Genomic DNA, 22,372 nt, shown 5'->3' on the forward strand with positions numbered 1-22,372 from the left:
CCTATACTAGGGCCTACCTAGTGGCACTGAGGAAGCGAGGCGTTGCTCGCCTCCTCCCTCATTGCGTCGGCAGATAACCGCCCAGCTGCCCTGTTTCGGGTGACCCGCTCCCTCCTTCACCAGGGGGAGCGGGATGGCCCGTTGCAGGGGCGTGCTGAGGAGTTTAACGGTTATCTATACGATAAAATCGTTCAGCTTCGGGACGGTCTGGACCAAAATTGTGGCGATTCGGACGGGGCGTCTGAGGGCGGTCTTGGTGATATTGTCTGGGATGAGTTTGACCCTGTGGCTCCCGAGGACATGGACAGGTTGCTGGGTAGACTGAATGCCACCACGTGTTTACTGGGCCTGTGCCTCCTGGCTGGTGCTGGCCACTCAGGAGGTGACACGAGGCTGGCTCAGGCGATTACAAGTGCTTCCTTGTTGGAGGAGTCTTTCCGCCGCCTTGAAAGAGGCGGTGGTGAGGCCCTCCTCAAGAAGCCTTCCTGGACCCGGCTATTTTAGGTAATTATCGTCCGGTCTCCAACCCGCCGGCGAAGGTTGTAGAAATATGGTGGCATATCAGTTTCCCCTCCACCTGGAGGAAACTGTCTATCTAGACCCGTTCCAGTCCGGCTTCCGGCCTGGTTACAGCACTGAGACGGCTTTGGTCGCGTTGGTGGATGATCTCTGGAGGGCCAGGGATGGGGTTGTTCCTCTGCCCTGGTCCTATTAGACCTCTCAGCGGCTTTTGATACCATCGACCATGGTATCCTGCTGCGCCGGTTGGGGGGATTGGGAGTGAGAGGCACCGTTTATCGGTGGTTCTCCTCCTATCTCTCCGACCGGTCGCAGACGGTGTTGGCGGGGGGGGCAGAGGTCGACTCCGCGGCGCCTCACTTGTGGGGTGCCGCAGGGGTCGATTCTCTCGCCCCTTCTGTTCAACATCTATATGAAGCCGCTGGGTGAGATCATCAGTGGCTTCGGTGTGAGGTACCAGCTGTACGCTGATGACACCCAGCTGTACTTTTCCACACCGGGCCACCCCAATGAAGCTATCGAAGTGCTGTCCCGGTGTTTGGAAGCCGTACGGGTCTGGATGGGGAGAAACAGGCTCAAGCTCAATCCCTCCAAGACGGAGTGGCTGTGGATGCCGGCATCCCGGTACAGTCAGCTGAGTCCATGGCTGACTGTTGGGAGCGAGTCATTGGCCCCGATGGAGAGGGTGCGCAACTTGGGCGTTCTCCTGGATGAACGGCTGTCTTTTGAAGACCACCTGACGGCCGTCTCCAGGAGAGCTTTCCACCAGGTTCGCCTGGTGCGCCAGTTGCGCCCCTTTCTAGACCGGGATGCCTTATGCACAGTCACTCACGCCCTCGTGACGTCTCGTCTGGATTACTGCAATGCTCTCTACATGGGGCTCCCCTTGAGGGGCATCCGGAGGCTTCAGTTAGTCCAGAACGCGGCTGCGCGGGTGATAGAGGGAGCCCCTCGTGGCTCCCGTGTGACACCTATCCTGCGCAGACTGCACTGGCTACCTGTGGCCTTCCGGGTGCGCTTCAAGGTTCTGGTGAACGTCTTCAAAGCGCTCCATGGCATAGGGCCGGGCTATTTACGGGACCGCCTACTGCTACCGAATACCTCCCACCGACCCGTGCGCTCTCACAGAGAGGGACTCCTCAGGGTGCCGTCGGTGCGACAGTGTCGTCCGGCGTCCCCCAGGGAAGGGCCTTCTGTGGGGCTCCGCCTCTGGAACGAACTCCCCAGGACTCCGTCAACTTCCGGACCTCCGAACCTTTCGTCGCGAGCTTAAAACGCATTTATTCATCTGCGCAGGACTGGGTTAGTTTTTTAAATTTATGGGTTTTAATTGGGGGTTTTAAATGGGGTTTTAAATTGTATCTAAATTTTTAGGCCGTTATTGAATCAGTTTTTTATATAGTTTTTAATTTGTATTCTATGTATTGTGTTTTTTATTGGCTGTGAACCGCCCTGAGTCCTTCGGGAGAAGGGCGGTATACAAATATAATAAATAAATAAATAAATAAATAAAATGTTAGTCAGAGATCAATGATATAGTTCCAGAAAAATAATTAGTTTTGAAATTCCTGAGAAATAATGCACCCAAAATGGGTTTATACAACCAGCTTGGGGTTGAATTAAATTATACTTTATGATTATAATATGGCTTTATATTTTAATTTTGATTGGATACTATATTATAATTTTTTTTCAATTGGGTTAAGCATTATTTATCTGCTGTTATGTTTATAGAAAAATCAGAAAAAGAGAGAGAGCAAGAGAGAGACATGATGCTTGAAAACTACTCAAAAATCTCAAGTCACACACACACATTTATATATTATGTCAGTAGCAAAAACCTCTTTGTTTTATTCAGTTTGTAATATCATCATTCTCTTAAAGTCCTATGGAGGGTGGGATTCTGTGGCAAACTAGTTGCTGTATCCTAGTTTGTAAGCTAACTTTAATCAGGCTACCTCTCCACTCCCCACTCGCCTGTTTCTGTTAATTCTATTGCAAAGAAATCAGTGTATCAACCGGAGTGTTATTCATTGGGGCCGTGGTAGCTCAGGCTGTAAGAAGCCTGTTATTAAAACACAGCAGCCTGCAATTACTGCGGGTTCAAGCCCGGCCCAAGGTTGACTCAGCCTTCCATCCTTTATAAGGTAGGTAAAATGAGGACCCAGATTGTTGGGGGGGCAATAAGTTGACTTTGTAAATATACAAATAGAATGAGACTATTGCCTTGTACACTGTAAGCCGCCCTGAGTCTTCGGAGAAGAACGGGATATAAATGTAAATAAATAAATAAAAATTGTCTTGCAAGAATGAGAGACCTTTGGATCCATGGACAATCACAGATTTTCACATATTATACTTTAACACTGATAGAATATAAATAAATTTTCTGTGGCAGAGCTTCTGCTGTGAATCAGAGTTCCTCTACTAAAGACAAGATCGATACATAAAGTCATTTTAAAATGGAAAAATGTTCTTTCTTTGTAGGAAATCTGCATTGCAAAGCATAATGAAAAATTCTCACAGCATTCTCAGAGTGAGGGAGAATCAGAACATGCTGCAAAATTTGTGAGTTTGGTTTTACTTTAAATATTTCAGCCCTAATTGTCTTAGCTGATTTAAGATTCTTTTTTAAAAAAACTTCATATATTTGTACTTTTGCTACTTCCACAATTGGTATTAATGCAATTGCTAGTGTCCTTTTTACAGAATTTTGCAGAAGTGTGTGTCTGTGTGTATATACACATCCCCTGACTGGGATGGATGTTATTGTATTGTTTGTATGTTTTGTTACATTAATTTAACAGCTCTACCTTAATTAAATTGGTTTGAATATTAATCCCAAATCTATACATTTCCATTACTAACATCAACTAATATCTCCATTTATAAATGTAAAGTCATGAAACTACTTTCTATTACTAAGAAATGCACTTTGGATTTTGCTTCCTCAGTTGGCCTTGTGTTCATAATATATTTCAGAAGTTAGATTTGACCTAATTAACTTAGGGAATCCTGAAATCGGTCTTTGACACAAGTTGATACATTTTAAAAATAAATTAAAAGCTGCTTAAAGTGAACGCAACTAGTTAACAAGCTTTGATAATCTTCAGGTAGGGGTAATACGCTTTTTAATCAGGACAGTGCATGGAGAAGCTGAACCTTCCATCAGCTTCTTTGGAAAATACTTCAGGCCAGTTTTATGTCAAAGAAGTGATTAAGGACTATTTTACTGAGAAGAAAGCAAAGGGAGTTGTCTTAATCATGACTTTTAAAAGATAACATCATTTTGTGGATCTAGTCCAGTTTATCAGATGAATGTTCATTTTTAACTTGGTTAAAGATACAATAATATTCTCTGAAGATTTTTTAGTATAAAAGACTAACATGACTACTTTTCTAGAATTTTTTGTCACAATGAGATAGCAGCAACATATTAATAAAAAATACTGAATTAATGAAAAAGGACCAGATTATGTTTAATAAATTCACTGCACTAAAGAAAGAAAGAAAGAATATATGTGTGTGTGTGTGTGTGTGTGTGTGTGTCTGTCTGTCTGTCTGTCTGTCTTTGGTTATTCGGGTTTTCTCCCGTGTAAAATTGGAAGTGTCTTGGTGACGTTTCGACGAAGTCTCATTCATCATCTTCAGGCTTCAGCTTCGTGCTTCGTGCTTCTGGGAGCAATGAAGCACGAAGCACAAAGCTGAAGCCTGAAGATGACGAATGAGACTTCGTTGAAACGTCGCCAAGACATTTCCAATTTTACGCGGGAGAAAACCCGAATAACCAAAGACCTACATACAAACACCCACGAAAACCTCAGAAAACATATATAGAGAGAGAGAGTGGGGGGGGAGGGAGGGGGAGAGGGAGAGGGAGAGGGATAAAAGAAAATTGAATGGCATGTTAAATGTGTTTGGCAGGCAATCAGCAAGCTAAGCATAATTTTCACGAACAACCTCCCCCTATGTCCGAAGAGAAAAGTTTTCAATCAGTGTGTGATACCTGTTCTAACATATGCCGGTGAAACATGGACACTAACCTCACAATTGATACAAAAGCTACAAGCGGCACAAGGAGCCATGGAAAGATACATGTTTGGCCTTATAAGACAAGATAGAAAGTCCTGCACATGGATTAGTGAACAAACGAAAGTAAACGATATCATCAAGAGAGTAAAAGATTTGAAATGGAAATTGGCTGGTCACATAGCAAGAACTGATGACAGGTGGACCAAGGCAGTTATAGAATGGATCCCATTCTTAACGTTCTGAGATGTTAAGGCATGTTTTATACACACACACACACACACTACATATACATACACAATCATACACATCATTGTTTGGCATAAAGAACTATTTATGATGTCTTTCATATTTGCTTTTTGACATTAAAGTTTAGCAGTCTTGGTCATTTCAGAACAGAATAACAGAGTAGGAGTTGGAGGTATTCTAGCCCAACTCCTTGCAAAGCAGGAGACCCTAATTGACTGTCCTATCTCTTCTTTAAAACCTTCAACTGATGGAGCACCTACAGCTCCTGAAGGCAAATTGGTCCACTGATTAATTGTTCTCAATGTCAAGAAATTTCTGTTTTGTTCTAGGTTGGTTCTCTCCGTAATTTAGTTTACATACATTATATCCATTCTTTGTAGCAGCCCCTGAATTATTGGAACACAGCTATCATGTCACTCCTGGTCTTCCTTTTCACTAGACTAGACATACCTAATTCCTGCAACAATTCTTTATATGTTTTAGCCTCCAGCTCTCTAATCATCTTTGTTGCTCTCTGCACTCTTTCCAGAGCCGCAACATCTTTTTTATGTTGTGGTGACTAAAACTGGATGCAATATTCCAAATGTGGTCTCACCAAGGCATTATAAAGCAGTATTAATACTTCATGTGATCTTGATTCTATCCCTTAGTTAATGTAGCTGAGGATTGTATTGGCTGCAGCACATTGCTGGCTCATATTTAAGTGATTGTCCACTGGAACTCCAGGATCCCTTTCGCAGTTTCTGCTGTTGAGCCAAGTTCCACCTATTGTATAGCTAGCTGTACATTTGGTTTTTCTTGCCTAAGTATAAAACTTTACTTTTCGCGCCACTGAATTTGATTTTATTAGATAGGGCCCAGTGTTCAAGTTTGTCAAATTCCTTCTGGATCTTGAGCCTATCTTCTGGAGTGTTGCCTATTCCTGCCAACTTGGTACCTTCTGCAAATTCAATGAGTTCCCTTTCTATTCCCTCATCCAAATTGTTTGTGAAGATATTGAAGAATACTGGGCCTAAGACAGAACCTTGGAGTACCCCCCACTACTTACTTCCCTCCATGTAGATGTAGTTCCATTAAGGATTACACTACATTGTCCTCTGGAGAAGAAAGTAATAATGTAAGAATGTTGTTCTTTTCTCCAAAATTTCAGTTGCTTTTATATTTTACCACTTTTATCATCAGAAAAGAGAGCGGTTGCAAGATGAGGTAGAAAGAAAAAGCTCATGGGTTAGTCAAGAACGACAGAAAACATTGGACAGACTTCGAACATTTAAACAGGTAATTGGAAAAAATTGACTTTACTTGAATTTTCATATAATAGTTTAAATAATAAATTATTAAAGACATTATTCAATAACAATTTGAACAGTTATCCATGAAGTCTGAATTTGCCACAACTCCCTATCATCTATAGACATGATATATGGATTGGTTGTTAAATTATACACTACAGGAAATTAATAAAGAAGATTAGTTTTAAAATCATTTTTATTTCAACTCTCAGCCAGAAGGAATAATTACACTTGAATCTTCTATAATGGATTTTTCAATTTAGTTAAGTACATTATGTAGCCTTTCAGATGCTGTTGTGATCTATAAATGACTGAAAATTTTGTTTAAAAAGAAAAAAACTGATTTTTTAAAAAATAAATTTTAAAATAGGAAGATTTAAAGCTTATTCACATATTTGTTATCTTTTTTATCTTCTATGTGATGATTTTTGATATGGTTCTTGTTGGGGTTACCAGTAATCAGTGTTTATATCACTAAAGTTTTTTATTTTTTTATTTATTTATTTATTTATTTGTCACAACATCATACAAAAAGATTATGTAGTATATACACATATAAACATATATAGGAAGAAGAAAAGAAAAACAATAGGACAGGAACGGTAGGCACGTTTGTGCGCTTATGCACGCCCCTTATGGTCCTCTTAGGAATGGGGTGAGGTCAATAGTAGAAAGTTTTTGGTTAAAGCTATTAGGATTATGAGAAGAGACCACAGAGTCAGGTAAAGTATTCCAAGCACTGATGATTCTGTTGCAGAAGTCATATTTTCTGCAATCTAGATTAAAGCGGTTTACATTAAGTTTAAATCTATTGGTTGCCCTTGTATTATTGCAATTAAAGCTGAAGTAGTCTTTGACAGGAAGGACATTACAATAGATGATTCTGTGAGTTAAACTTAGGTCTTGTCGAAGGCGACGGAGTTCCAAGTTTTCTAAGCCTAGGATTCCAAGTCTGGTGGGATAAGGTATTTTGTTGTTTTCAGAGGAATGGAGAACTCTTCTTGTAAAATATTTCTGGACACGTTCAATTGTATTGATGTCAGAGATGTGGTGAGGGTTCCAAACAGGTGAGCTGTATTCTAGAATTGGTCTAGCAAATGTTTTATATGCTCTGGTTAGTAGTGTGGTGTTTTGGAAAAGAAGCTACATAAAATTAGGTTTACAACTCTTAGAGCTTTTTTGCTATGTAGTTGCAGTGGGCTTTGGCACTTAGATCATTTGACATGAAAACTCCAAGGTCTTTAACGGGATGGGGTCGTCTGTAAGATAATGTCCATCTAGTATGTACTTAGTTTTAGAGTTCTTTTTCCTATATGTAAGACTGAGCATTTGCTGGTTGAAATTTGGAGCTGCCAATTTTAGACCAAGCGGTTAGATGGTCAAGGTCGTTTTGAATGATAGAAGTGTTGTCTGTGGTGTTAAATAGTTTGACATCGTCAGCAAAGAGAACACAATTACTTGAGATAAGGTCACAAAGATCATTAATGTATAGAATAAAGAGTGTTGGTCCAAGGACGCTGCCTTGAGGAACGCCACTCTTGACAGGAACAGGATTTGATAAAGCATTGCCAATTTTGACCACTTGTTGTTTGTTAGACAGAAAAGCAGATATCCATTTGTGGAGGGGTCCTGAGATGCCATAGGATGTCAGTTTAAGGAGAAGTTTATCGTGTACTACTGAGTCAAAAGCTTTGCAGAAGTCTATGTAGATTGCATCTATTGATTTGCCTTGATCTAGATTTGAAGTCCATATGTTTTTGCAGTGGAGAAGTTGTAAGTTACATGATAATTGTTGAAAAAATATTGAGGAATTAAAATGTTCTTCATATAATGCAATTATATATCAATTGTGCAGAAATAGAAAATTCATCTTGAATGAATTTTCGTCTTCAGATGAAAATAAATTATTGTGACCGCATTTTAAACTTTCGACATTCCACCTCTATGGAAAATGTGATTTCAATATTGTTTTTCTGCTTTCCTATTTCATTTTATTTTAAAGTTTCTGGCACTGAAATACTTACTTTAACTTTTTAAAAATGAAGTTTGCATATTGGGCTACAAAAGTGTAAAATTCTACAATTTAAATTCGTTTTCTTTCTTTCTTTCTTTCTTTCTTTCTTTCTTTCTTTCTTTCTTTCTTTCTTTCTTTCTTTCTTTCTTTCTTTCTTTCTTTCTTTCTTTCTTTCTTAGCGCTATCCTGGGCAGGTAATTCTTAAATCAACTAGACTTCGGCTGACTCATGCAAGAAGAAAAAGTACAGCCACTTCAACATCTTGTCTAGATCATCCCCCATCTTCACCAGTAACAACACAGACAGATAATATGGAGCAAGAAAAAGTAATCCAGCCTTTACAAAAACAGGAGTCTACAAGTTTAGGACAATTTGAAGATATTTTTCTATCTCCCAGTAGTGTTATGTCTGAATTTTCTCAAACTGATTCTCTTCCAGCTCTCATTAGTAATGAATTTCATTCCAATACAATCAGTGAGGCACCATTTCCTCCTCCTCTACCACCACCACCACCACCACCTCTGCCCACCAAGGAAGAATCTACTCAGTGTTCTGAAAAAAGCACTAGTCCTGTTAAACAAAGCAATGCAGAGAAGCCAGCTCCGTTACTCACTATTGCACCATCAGCTCATTTTTTTGATAGCAGTGAATTAGTCAGTGCCAAGAAAAAATTGAAGAAAACTGATATAGAGGGATTGCAAAGAAGAAGAGGTAATTTCTGATTTATTTTGAATGAAGTTACGTAAAAAGTAAAACCAGTGTTTGTTTACTATTGCTTGGGTAATAATCAAAAATAATAGCCAGGTTTCAAATCATTAGCTTGTCACACTAAATAATTGACTGTTTCCCTATGACTATCATTAAGTGTTGTACCTTATGATTCTTGACAAATGTATCTTTTCTTTTATGTACTCCAAGAGCATATGCACCAAGACAAATTCCTTGTGTGTCCAATCACACTTGGCCAATAAAGAATTCTATTCTATTCTATTCTATTCTATTCTAAAACTTTGAGATTGTATGCCATGAAAAGTACTGCCTAGGCCCATATATTTGACACAAAGGATCTTTCAAAAGCATTTGTAATGCAACTTGAATTTTTATAGGAGGGTGGCGGAAGATCAATAATCAATTCTTAATTGATTGGGAATGCTAGATTTCTACCACCTGAATCTTTGTCTTAATAACGATTCCAACTGTATTAATATTGTTTCCACCAAACATCTAACAACATCAGGTTTTATCTATTTATTATTTAAATATATCTCCATTGTTGTCTACCTCTCGGGCAAGTTAACAAAGGATAGGTCTTTCAGGATTTAAAAAAATGCAATCTCTAAAAGTAGACATATACTGTATTTAAGAAGTGATTAGTAGAGGTTTATAATTTAAAAAAATACCTTTCCTACCCTCTATAATCTAAAAAATTTCATTTGTTTTATTTATAATAGGAAATATTATTATATTAACAAAAATATGCATCCAAAGGAGATCTTTTTTTTTCTTTCAATGAAGGCAAAGTGATTGCTTGCTGGTAACTATTTAATGTGCCATAAATAGAATTATTTATCCCATTTATGTAGGTCATTTAGGTGATCTGGGATATTGTCAACTCTTTTATTTAAACATAGATTTTCCTAGGACCGTATTGTAGCTATTGTGCAAACAAGAAGATATGTGGCTTCTTTAAGGAGATCCAAAAAGTACAGCAAGTGCTCTCATATTAGATTTGAAGCACCTTTCTCATTTGGATCTGAATACTGCACACAAGATATAATTAGAACTTGTAGTATGTAAATTTATATTTAGTAAGTATTACTATTTTCTATAGTGAGTTCACCAATGGATGAGGTTTTGGCTTCCCTGAAACGTGGCAGCTTCCACCTGAGGAAGGTTGAACAGAGAAATCTACCCCCATTTCCTGATGAAGATGACAGCAATAACATCCTGGCACAGATCAGAAAAGGCGTGAAACTGAAGAAGGTTCAAAAGGACATTATGAGAGAATCATTCACAATTTTACCTGATGATGATCCTTTAACTCGCAGCATCCATGAAGCACTACGACGGATTAAGGAGGCATCACCAGAGTCTGAAGATGAGGAAGAGAATCTACCATGCACAGACTGGGAAAATTAAGGGTAATTTTACCATAAGTACTGGTATATAGTAGTAGCCTCTTAGATGATGCAGCTTTTACAGGAACTAATGTCAATTTTCCTCCATAGGAGAGAGAATATTAAAGTGCCTTAAGGCTAACAGACAATGTAAACATTTTCTTGTTTACATTTTCCTATTTTTTATTTTCTTAAGATATTAGATTAAAATACTCTTATAACCAATAATGCAATTGCTACCAGCTATTAATTTTTCAAATTAAAGCAACCAATTTACCAAGGAGAAAGTTACATCTCCACAAAACTGGTGAGCCCGCACATGCGCACGCACATACACACACACACACATACCGTGTTTCCCCAAAAATAAGACCCTGTCTTATATTTTTTGAACCCTGAAATAAGCGCTTGGCCTTATTTTCAGGGAGGTCTTATTGTTTTGGGGCACGTGGAGCAAGACGGGGGTCGTCTTGCCGTCTTACCTGATTTCCAGCTCTGTCTCCCTAAGCCTAACCACAGGAAATGGCGGGGACAGGCTGCGCATACGTTTAAATATTTTCGAGGAGGGCTTAATTTCAGGGAGGGCTTATACACTCAAAAGCCCAATGCACTCAAAAGCCCAATTGGGCTTATTATCAGGCGATGTTTTATTTTCAAGGAAACGGGGTGTGTGTGTGTGTGTGTGTGTGTTTATGTGTATGTATGTATAAGGTTTTTAGTGCCTTATGAAAGGCTAACAGGATGTAGGCCATTCTAATCTCCAAAGGGAGGATGTTCCATAGAAGAGGAGCCACTGTGGAAAAGGTTATCTTTGGTCCTTTCCAGCCAATGCTTCCTTACCACCTGACACATTATCCGGTTGGGTGATAAAACATCTGCAAGCAAATAAAAAGCATCAAGTTTCCATAATTCAACTCGGAGCTACGTATATTATCTTCTATTAGAATTCATAAACATATTAAACATAAGAGGAAAACCATGTAGCCTATGCCAGCCAAAAAAGTTTGGTGATGAATTTCAGATGTACAGATTTTATTAAAAGGCATAAATTTTTCTGAGTTACAATATAACTTTATCGAATTCATGTAGTAGAAGGTTCAGTCACACTGAAATAGTCTTAATCTGATTTCTGGATTGTAAACTGAATTCAAACATTTGCTATGTTAGTTTTACATTCAACTTCTGTCATGGTTGTTACCAATTTGACAAACATGTCCTTATCAAATTAATAAATGAATTGGCATGCTAGTAGCTAATTACTGGTAAATTTAATAAAATGAAGGCCATGTCTGAGGTTTTTAAAACATGTTTTTCAGTTAAGAGAGCTTTCATTTAATAATATAGCCTAGTAAAAGTACAATTATTGTATTTTTTCAGTATAAAATTTACTGCAGAATAATTTATATATTTAATAATAATAATAATAATAATAATAATAATAATTATTATTATTATTATTATTATTATTATTATTATTATTATTATTATTATTATTATTATTATTATTATTATTATTATTATTATTTATTTGATTTTTATACTGCCCTTCTCCCGAAGGACTCAGGGCGGTTTCCAGGCAAAGTAAAAACAGGCAATACAATATACAATTTAAAATGCAAATTAAAAAACTTATTTTATAATTGGTCTAAAAAATTTAAAATATAAACTAAAACCCCATTTAAAATTATTAATAGAAAATTTAAAATCAATAAAAATTTAAGCCAGCCCTGCGTGAATGAAAAGATGTGTCTTCAGTTCGCGACGGAAGGTCCGAAGGTCAGGTATTTGCCATAAACCCGGGGGAAGCTCGTTCCAGAGTGTGGGAGCCCCCACAGAGAAGGACCTTTCCCTGGGGGCCGCCAGCCGACATTGCTTGGCGGACGGCACCCTGAGAAGTCCCTCTCTGTGAGAGCGTACGGGTCGGTGGGAGGCATGCGGTAACAGCAGGCGGTCCCGTAAGTACCCAGGCCCTAAGCCATGGAGCGCTTTAAAGGTCGTAACCAAAACCTTAAAGTGCACTCGAAAGGCCACAGGTAGCCAGTGCAGTCTGCGCAGGAGCGGTGTTACGTGGGAGTTACGTGTAGCTCCCTCTATCACCTGCGCAGCTGCATTCTGGACTAACTGAAGCCTCCGAGTGCACCTCAAGGGGAGCCCCATGTAGAGTGCATTACAATAAATGAGCAGTTTATAGATGCATAGTCTATAGCTCTGCATCTATAGCTCTGCCTGCAGTAGTTAAGCATATTAAGTGGCTCTGTATCTGGGCCAGAAATGCTAATGATGCTGGATTCCAATAGATAGGCAACTCAAGGATATCTTTCCCAGTTCCGATACATCAAACCCATTTAACTAGAGATGTCACAAATTTAATCTGAAGATTTTGACATGCGGAACAGATATATAACTGTTCAGTTGTGGCTTCTTTCTGTGTCTCTTATGCCTATCTACTGTCTCTGTATCGCTCTCCCTCCCCCCTATGTCTCCCCCCTCTCTCCCCCCTCTCTCTGTCTCTATGTCTCTGTCTGTCTCCCTCTTTATCTCCCCATATCCCCCCTCTCTGTATCTCCCCCCTATCTCTGTATCTCCCCCCTCTCTGTGTGTGTCTCTCTCTCCCTCTTTATCTCCCCATCTCCGTATCTCTCTCTCTGTATCTATCTATCTATCTATCTATCTATCTATCTATCTATCTATCTATCTATCTATCTATCTATCTATCTGTATCTGTGTGTGTGCGTGTGTGTGTGCGTGTGTGTGTGTGTGTATCTCCCTCTTTCTGTATGTGTCTCTGTCTCTCTCTATCTCTTCTCTCTCTCGGAAAGCTGAGGCTGGGCCAACCCAGTGAGCTCTCCTTGGGGCTCTTCGCTACTCCTTTTCTTTCTTCTTGGTAACTTTTTGGAAATCCAGCCTGGCTGAGGAACAAGCACAAACCACAGTGGAGGCTTCCCCAAAGATGACCCTCCTCCTTCCCATCCTTCTGTTGCAATCCCATGGCCAGCTGTGGCAGGGCCAGAAGGGGGCACATGAGTGGGGAGACCCTCCTCAAGTGAGCGGCTGGACTTGGCCAAAGCACAGCAAAGGTGCCTGGGGCGGGTGGGTTGACCGGCTGACAGGAGAGCGTCTTTGGCAATGATGCTCTGGCTTTTTCCAAGCCTGATCCCAGGATGGGCATGCAAGGTTCAGCGGGGCCAGCCCCCTTTTCCCACTGCCCTGAGCTTCTTTACTCCTCCAGTGGAGCGATGCTGCCGGAGGCTTTGATTGAAAAGCGTCATCCGGGTAGTTTAAAGCCACAGCTGGGCACTGCGGCCCCATCCCCCTTTCTGTCGTCCCCTCCCCCCCAGATCCCATTCCTACCTCACCAGCCCTTGTATTAGCTGTTGTGGGATTACCTGACAGGGAGCCACAGCAGAGGGATGAAAGAGCTGCAAGTGGCTCCAGAGCTGCAGGTTGCCAACATCCGGTGTAGGTCATTAAATGGACAATAGTGCTTTAGTGATTGAGGAGGTCCTTGGAGGTCTAGCCCGGTCTCAGGCCTCTCCACCTTCTAAGACCCCTCGTGCTCCGCTTCCCAACCCTTGAGATTGGGAAGACCTTTTCCTCATACACCAAATGCCTACAGGCCTTAGGCCCAATTCTCACCTCACCAGGCCCCACACTTTCCTCCTCATTTACCTTTTGAAGATCTCTAGGCCTCAAGATGGGGAAGAGGGCTGCATGGCTGCCTTCTGCAAGTGACCATCATTTTCATCACACAATTCCTTGTGGGTGCAGCTGCCATGTAGGTCAAGGACAGACTGCTCCGTTTTGCTGTCTTAACTCACCGTGCACAGTGCAGACTGCATTGTAGCAAAATAAGAGTAGTTTGTTCCTGGGCTGGGTGTGGCAGCCTCACAGAAGTGACTGACATTTTGGTGCACCCACAAGGAATTGCAAGTGCACTGAAAATTCTACTGTTTCCAGAAGGCAAGCCACATGGCATAGAGATGTGTGTTGGATGATGGGCATGTAGGGAGTAGATCCAAGGCCTTCAGTGTCCTGGCAGAATGGGATGGGGGTGGGAGAGAGTTGTAGTTGGTCATAAGGGTGAATAGCTGCAGTAGCAGTAACTTCAAAATGGGGTCATAAGTAGCTTTGGGGGAGTCTGTTGCAACTTCAAATGGCTGTTAAGTGACCAATCATATCTCAAGGACTATCTATCTTTTAAACTCTCAATTTGATTGAAAGCTCTCTAATTTTTGTCTCTCTTATTTGGTATGTAATAATATTTCCAAAGTCTTATTTTATTTGTTAAATTTATACAAACACCAATCTAACCAATGGAACTTTGGCTGGCAAACAGAGATAAAACACTTGTACACAATTAAAATTAATTTTAAAAACCAAATTGAGGGCCAAATTGTGTAACTTTCATAGCAAACACATATCCTGGCTACCCTAACATCCTATCCCCAGGAGAAAACCGAAGTCTTCATCTTTTTCCAGAAAGCCCGCAAGGTCAGGTTAATCCAAATTTCTAAGGAGGGGGGGAGTTTCATAAGGAAAGCACAATGACAAGGGAAGGCATGGTTCCAGTGTCTTATCAGGTGACACTGCTTCAGCTGAAAGCTCCTAATGCATCCATAGTAGTTTCTTAAAGTGACTGTGTTTTGCTCATTAAAATGGTTTGCAAATGGTCTTTTCGGTATCTTATTTTTTAGGGGTTCTCAATCATCCTGCATTTCTTTGTTGTGAAGATAACCATCCATGGGGTCCTATTTACTGTTTCTCTATGCTTAAGGAATGAGACTGAAGTACAATTTGGATTTTATTTGAAATTGGCAGTCCTGAAATCTTATATGCTATATACCCTTTTCCCCTGAAAATAGGACCCAACTGGAAAATAACTCCTAGCATGATTTTTCAGGATGCTTGTAATATAAGCCCTACCCCCAAAATAAGCCCCAGTTAAGATTGTAAGCCAGATGGATGCATTTAGTATCGTATTTTCCCCAAAATAAGATCTAACCAGAAAGTAAGCCCTAATGCATCTTTTGGAGCAAAAATTAATATAAGACTCGCTCATATTTTTGTGGAAACACAGTATTTTGCTCCCATTTCTCTTTCTGTAAAACATTTTAACTATATTTTTCATTGGAAGCCAGCATCCAATCAGGTGGGAACATTGTTCAGTTGTGTGTCTTTAATTCTATAATACAAGCCTTCGTTAGCACATTTTTTTTAAAATAACGGCAATAAGATGTCCCAAAAAACAAAGCTGATTAATTAAGATGGGAAGACAGGATAAATGCTTTCAAAAGTAGCCAATTTTAATGTAGCTCAAAGACTAGTTTTCAAGCAGTTTTTCAAATTTCTGTGTTTTTATTTTAACAGATCTGAGGATTCCAGTGAATAAGATATTTCTTTCACTTCTGAACATTCATAATCAACAGTTTGGTCATCACTTTAGGAGAATTTTACTCTGAGAAAATATTTGATATGTGCATGAATACATTTTTTAAATTCATAGTAGAAGATTTCAGTTGGACCAAAAGCTGCGTTATTTAAGTGCACATTTTGCATAATTCTGAGGAGAAAGAACCTTTCAAAATATTTTCTGATTCTTCACTTACTTTTTACGTACAGTATGTGTGAAACATGTCAGCAGCTTTTGCAGCCAAGCTTCTTCCCAGCATAATTTACTAGAACAAGTATGAAGACATCAGTGTTGAAGAAAAAGTACTGCTACATTGACATTAATTTCTTGTTACACCAATGGGAATTCATTTCACATAGGAGGTAGATTTGAAAGGAAAATGCATTTTAACTACTAATAATTCAAACTACGAATTAGTTTGAAAGTAAGAAATGGTTACATGTTTAATGGAAAATTCTCTAAGAATGAAATTCATGTATTTAAAAATTTGTTTACAGTCTACTGCATTATAAAATGATATATAGCAAAACTCTTAGAAGGCCATGGATACTGTAATACACCTTATATTTTTAAATTAGTGTTTGTTTGTTCTCTTACAGTAACATTTTAATTGCAGGGCTGAGTTATAATAAAGTTATATGTTTTATTTATAGAAGCAATATTTTATAATGAGAACACTTAAAATTATTTTTATCTATTTGTTTGACTGCTCTTTGATTACTCTATAAGGAACTTTTATTTAAGGAGAATGCAAGATTGAAATGAGATTTTATTTCTAAGTTGTAAAATTATAATCATTTTCATCCCCCTTCCATTTTCATTATTCTCATTCATTGTTACAAATACATTTGAATTATGTAATACCCTACTTTATTGTAAATAATTTCTTTTTAACCCCAGGATAATCATCTAAAGGAGATCAAGCCTTCAATACAGTGCATATTTAAAGAAATGTATTCCTAAACAGCATGACTAATAGCTGCAGGCAGCTCGTTTTCTACTGTCAGAATACTAAACAGTATTCCTGCATCAAGGCTCCTTGTCCTGCTAAAACTGATCAAAACTCAATTCAGGAGAATTTTGAGTTTGGTCAGCTCCTTCTGCTAAAGTGGACTATATGCTTGGAAAAGGATAAGATCCCTTTATCTTAGGAAAAAATCATGTTCAAATTATTTACTATACTAATTTGTTGTCCTGTTCCAAGGATATTTTATAAGGTTGCTTACTTTTTGGAACAAGAGGTTGCCCTTTTTACTTTTAACAGATAGTTGGAAAAAACCATAAAACGTTTAAATATGTTATGAATCTTAGCCCAATACAACTGGTTCTTACAATTCCCTTGTCTATTAATGACAATATTGGCTATTTTAAAGTGATGCCTGCTATTCTATACTTGGCAGGTGTATTTCTTCAGATACTTATTGCCTTATATAATCTAAAATATTGTCTTCTGAAGGAAAGCTTAAAATAGTATGAGTTCGATTAATACAGGAACACTAAACAGTTTGACAGAAAAATAATATTGGTTATATTAGCAACAGATATTTGTTTCATTGAAAAATTGAACATATTGTATGTAATATGTTATTCATAGTTGTAATCCCACATAATACAGGGTTCTGTGGCAATAATTCATAATTGCAAAATGTAACTGTTAAAGTTTAGAAAACCCCATAATATCCGTACAGCGCTGATAGTTGTGTCCACAATAAATATAGTTCATTTGAATATTTTCCCATGGCACAAAACATGAACTTCTACAGAGAAGGCGATATGTGGATCATGCTAAACTTTGTGTAATCATTTGCAGCAGAAGTTTCAAGTTTCACTGGGCCCTTACTAATCTATTATCAGACATTCTGTGCAAAGATACAGAAATCTTTGTATTATTTTGCATCCACAGATTTTGAATTTATGGGAGAAGTATATGAAGCTCTCAGGCTTTTATAGTTAAGATTTTTGCCTTGAAAACTGCATGAGTGTTTTTAAAAAATATAATAGTTTAATTATTGCAAGAATATGAAAATGGCGTGAGTCTATAAAAATGGCTTGTTTGTAGGAACATATACACTGGCTGCTGTACAATAGTTGATATCATTTCTAGAGTTTTCCCTTTAGAGTACAAATGTTCATAATCTGTTAGGATGAGAAGACTGGTTCAGTTGTCAGTTAAGAGTACAGTAGCAGTAGTTTATTGATCAACACCATGTGCTGTTATAGTCAAGTTTTCTGACTAGAAGTAATTCTTAAGTTTGTTGCTTAAAGCCCATTGTATATAAAAGTTGTGGCAGGCTAAGAAGTCATAGTGCTCCAGTCTACACATTTCTCAAAATAAACTTATAAAGTATGTAGAAAAGCATTTAAGAAAAGATCTTAGTAAATATTGTTTGAATGATGAATTCCAGTATTTTATTGTTGCATGCTGCCATGCAACTCTATTTCTACTGCTAATGAATGACAAATTTCAGTTAGTTTTTTAATCCGTAACTCATATATCAGTAAATTATCTGCATATGTACAAATAAAGCTGACATTAATGAGGGATGGTAAATGCCAAGTAATAAGTAATATGATTTGGAAAATATATGATAAGAGGCCCAAGTCATTTAAATATTTCCATTTGAAAATTTATTTAAGATAAAGGGGAACAGTAGTACTCACACAATTGCTTTATCTTCTATACAATAGTTAAAAGAATTACGTTCTTATTAATTGCTTGGGGTTTTATGATTATTTACATATTTTGTAATTTAGCATATGTACCTTTGTTTCTAATTTCAATCTTTTTCTTACAGAACTCTTCAAAACTCTGCAATTTATATCTTAAAAATTATAATCATAGAAACAAGTTTAATGGCACTAACTTGCATCTTGCAGGGATATAGGAAGAATATCTATTTCATCTAAGGAAGTCTTTGCTCTAGAGCTTCATTTTAGGCAGTTATTGCTTTTCATATTATTGGTTCATTTTTGTAATGGTAACTCTCATAATTGTCAATATTTTATTTTATTTTATTTACACTGCCTTTAAAGAGTGAATTGTAATTTAAAGCATATGAATTTGTGAGCATGATTTATTTTAATTATTATGCTTTGTAATCCTGGTACTGAAGGTAGTCAGAATGATCTCAAAAGATGAAGCAGAATGTGTAACATTCCAAAGCTATACTAGGGAAACTCTTGCAGCAGTTAAAAGCACCTTATTTTTACCAGTAAAGACACCAATCAACAGCAGTTTTCATAGAAACACATATGGGAAGAAATACTTGGATTGAATGTAGGCTTCTTGTCAATCTAAAGATAACTGACTCAAACTAACCCTTTGATATAGTCCTGGGCAGTCAGAATGTCATATATTTAGAAGTCAAAACTATTTTTGATTGGCCAAGCTTCGGCAGAAAAATACACATTTTTTCAGTTATTACATTAATAGCTGGAAAAAAATAAAGCACTAGTTGTTTTTATCCTATAAATGTAGCTAATGTTGTTTTGAATGAAGCAAACATGTCAGTTGCTGAAGAAAATCTTACATAATTCATGGATTGGAGCTATAAAGACATTCTGCATGTAACTTTTGTATAATTATTTCCTAATATTTTGCACAACTCTATATGTTGTTTAAGACAATTATGTGGGACTCCTAAATAGCGCTTTAAAAATAGAAGCAAATAAAAGCCCATTTTTATTGGGCCATTAAAAATCTAGAATGGCTTATAAATGCCTTGTGCCAGAAAATTATTTTTCAATTTTCACACACTGATTATAAAAAAAAAGCCAAAGGCCTATTTCAGGAAATTCTTTACCATGGTCTTGTATCTAAAGTGAGAAAACAATGCACTTTCCAACAGTTAAATGTAAAGGAAGTAGACTTGGTGGCAAACTGGTTCTACCTTCTTGAATCAAAGAAAGGAAATAAAATTGAGTTTGGCCTGTTTGCTTCATACTGAGACTCAACAAGGGCAGTCATCCTCGGGCAACTATGTTGTTGTAACTGGCAGTAACGAATCTCCAATACTTCACCATATTTTTTGGGGGGGGGGAGAAGTAATGTGCCAAGGTCTAGTTTGATCATAGTGCACTATCTTACATTTTAGTATATAATTTGCTATATTAAGTTAGTAGGAGATTTTTTTATTAGCTCATTTGATAATCTATTAGACAGTTAATTTGACCTAGACCAATTTCAGGATCTTGGCCACAATTGCTGAAAGTTTGTATCATATCCTCCCATTTTGACAGAATAAACTCTAAAACTAGACTTGAGTTTTTTATAAGGAAAAACATCAGAAAACATTATTTCTTGTGCTGTCAACTGAGGCCATCATCTTCCAATAGAGAACACCCCAAAGCCACCAAAATTAATTTAGATGTGTATTTTATTTAAATAAATAACATTAAATTGTAATTTGTGAATTTAACAGTCTGATAAGCCATTTGGTCACTGCCCCAAACATCCATTTCTATACCTTCTTTCATTTCTTGGGTCAGTATGCTAACAGATAAAAATTGTGATTGGATACTAAATTCATTTAAAATATCCCAGTATAATCTGTTCAAGAAGAAGCCTAATCTTGTCTACACTACAATTACACTAGTGTAGTTCATATACACTACAGTGTATTTGAACTACAGCATTGTAATTGAGTGAACAGGCTCTTTGAGCAATTCAGTAGTTTCAGAAAATATATGCTATTCTCATCTCTTTTGAGAGAGAATATGCACTTCCTAAATTTGGAATTTTCTTCTGACTCCTTTATTGTTGTAGCCCTTTTATATCCCTGCTGTCATTTGGGGACTGTATAACCTAAAGGGGAGCAGGATAATGAAAGCTAGTACTTAATTGCGTTATATTGATGCAAACTTTCATGTGAGTTCAGAATCATGAAGGCAGTCCTTATACTATTTATTTTCCACTGTAAAACTATGGTAGTGAGACAAGCATTTTTGTGTTGCTTGGGTATTGCTCATTTATTCATTTATATATCATATCAACTGCAAATTTTATTACTTATGATTTTATTCTGTAAAATTTATACATTGCCTCTCATATCACTTAAGAAGTAGAAGATTATTTCCCCATTCTAATTTGTCTCTCATTTCCTTCCTTTATTGGTAAAGATATCTTATATGTATGTTATCATTTTCCATGCTGAGTCAAGCATGCAGATACTTCCCCCAACATCAGTCCCAGCTAGTCTATTTTAGATTACATGTGTGAGTGCCATGCTTTCAATATAGGTAAAATGATAATAAAATAGAGAGGCAGCTAAGATAGTCCTTGTTCCTGAAGTGCTAGTTTGGGTGTGGGTTTTTTTACCCAAACTCTAGAATTTTGCAAAAACTTTGCAGAAAGAATAATAAAATCTGTTTGCCTATAATCATGCTTTATGAATTATTATTATACAAAATTCTCAGATATCCAGGTAAAGTTGTGTGGAAGTTGAGTCATGGGAACTGGACTTTTCTTTTTTTGTTTTGCTGCTTATCCAAGTAGTTTCTTCAGTCTCAACATGTTTGCTAGGTGGACCTCATATGTCCCCCAGGGTAGTTTCATTTCTGAATAGGCTGATTAGGTGAGTAGGCAGAGAATTGAGACCTTGCTCTTAAATTTTTCTTTTAAGTGTGTCCCAACTTGCTCAGTTTGAAGAGACTTCTTCAATAAGCAGGGAAATTTTTCAAACAAAAAATGAAAAGTCCACTTGCCATGAGACAACTTCCAGATATCATGCATCGTGTGTTCTTGAAGGTAAACCTAAAGAGGGCATTTTGAGAACAAGGATTGAGTCAATCCAGTTTTTTTAAAAGGGTAAAAATAGCCACAAGGATCGCCAGATAAAATTGTCTCATACATTTCTCCCTATCCTATCATTCTATTTCCCTGATTTAAATTATCCTCCTGCTACATTTTCTTCCAGGGAAAATAGTACAGATTTCTGAATGCTTTTTTCCCTTTCTACTCAAACAACAGATGGGTGAATGGTTGTTAAATTGAGTATGTGGAATTTATTCCTTATCTAATGTCATCTAGCCTTTGCTTATCCCTAATTAAAAATACCAGTGGTGTCAGGATGGGTTTCCCAATAACACATTTTACTTCTTATATTTGTGTTTTTCTATTTAATTATCAATTGTTTTGAGTTGCCAATATCACAGCTGTGTTAATATTTTACTGAAATGCAAAAGGCTGCCAACAAAATTGCATAGGTAAGTACTAGAAAATATTCATAATACATTTATTTCATTTTTAAGCTAAAATAAAAATTACTATTCATTGATTTAGTCAAAGTAAATTTTAAATCACATTGCTGCAGTACTTAACACAGCTGTATTTAATGGACACTATTAATGAACATTTCTAAAAAAACTTACTCCTGCAAACCTTTGCAATACCTTTATAATGCTCAGTGTTCTAAAGTATTAAACAAGATACATAAACCAATTGAGCATTCTTAGCAATATTTTGAAATTTTAAAGTTTAATCTATTTCTTTTTGCTTACTTTTCTTTAGTATAGTCTTTTAGTAATTTTGTTGTATTGCTTTGTACTTCATGTTTTCTACTGTCATGGCTTCAAAATTCAAACCTGTACCGAAAGTCCTGAATGACTGTCTCTTAAACATGCAATGTAACAACATACTTCAAGTTTTGGTGCTTAAAAGTTGCTCCTTCATTTCCTTAAATAAAATATATTTATTTGAATACAGTTTCTGTCATGGGTAGATGTTATCACATTGCTGGGGGTG

General features: G+C 37.4%; 1 protein-coding gene across 1 annotated transcript in view; it reads left to right on the forward strand.

The window, feature by feature from the left end:
* Positions 1–22,332, forward strand: part of JMY (junction mediating and regulatory protein, p53 cofactor) — a 56,185-nt gene extending 33,853 nt beyond the window's left edge. Inside the window, exons 7-11 of the mRNA XM_058169379.1 lie at positions 3,007–3,087; positions 5,980–6,075; positions 8,283–8,814; positions 9,935–10,244; positions 15,588–22,332. Of these exons, the coding sequence (XP_058025362.1) occupies positions 3,007–3,087; positions 5,980–6,075; positions 8,283–8,814; positions 9,935–10,242 (1,017 nt within the window). The 3' untranslated portion in view covers positions 10,243–10,244; positions 15,588–22,332. The remainder of the gene's footprint in view (positions 1–3,006; positions 3,088–5,979; positions 6,076–8,282; positions 8,815–9,934; positions 10,245–15,587) is intronic.
* The last annotated feature ends 40 nt before the right edge of the window (positions 22,333–22,372 follow it).

The sequence above is a fragment of the Ahaetulla prasina genome, chromosome 2 (genome assembly GCF_028640845.1).
Source record: "Ahaetulla prasina isolate Xishuangbanna chromosome 2, ASM2864084v1, whole genome shotgun sequence".
NCBI classification, from domain to species: Eukaryota; Metazoa; Chordata; class Lepidosauria; order Squamata; family Colubridae; genus Ahaetulla; species Ahaetulla prasina.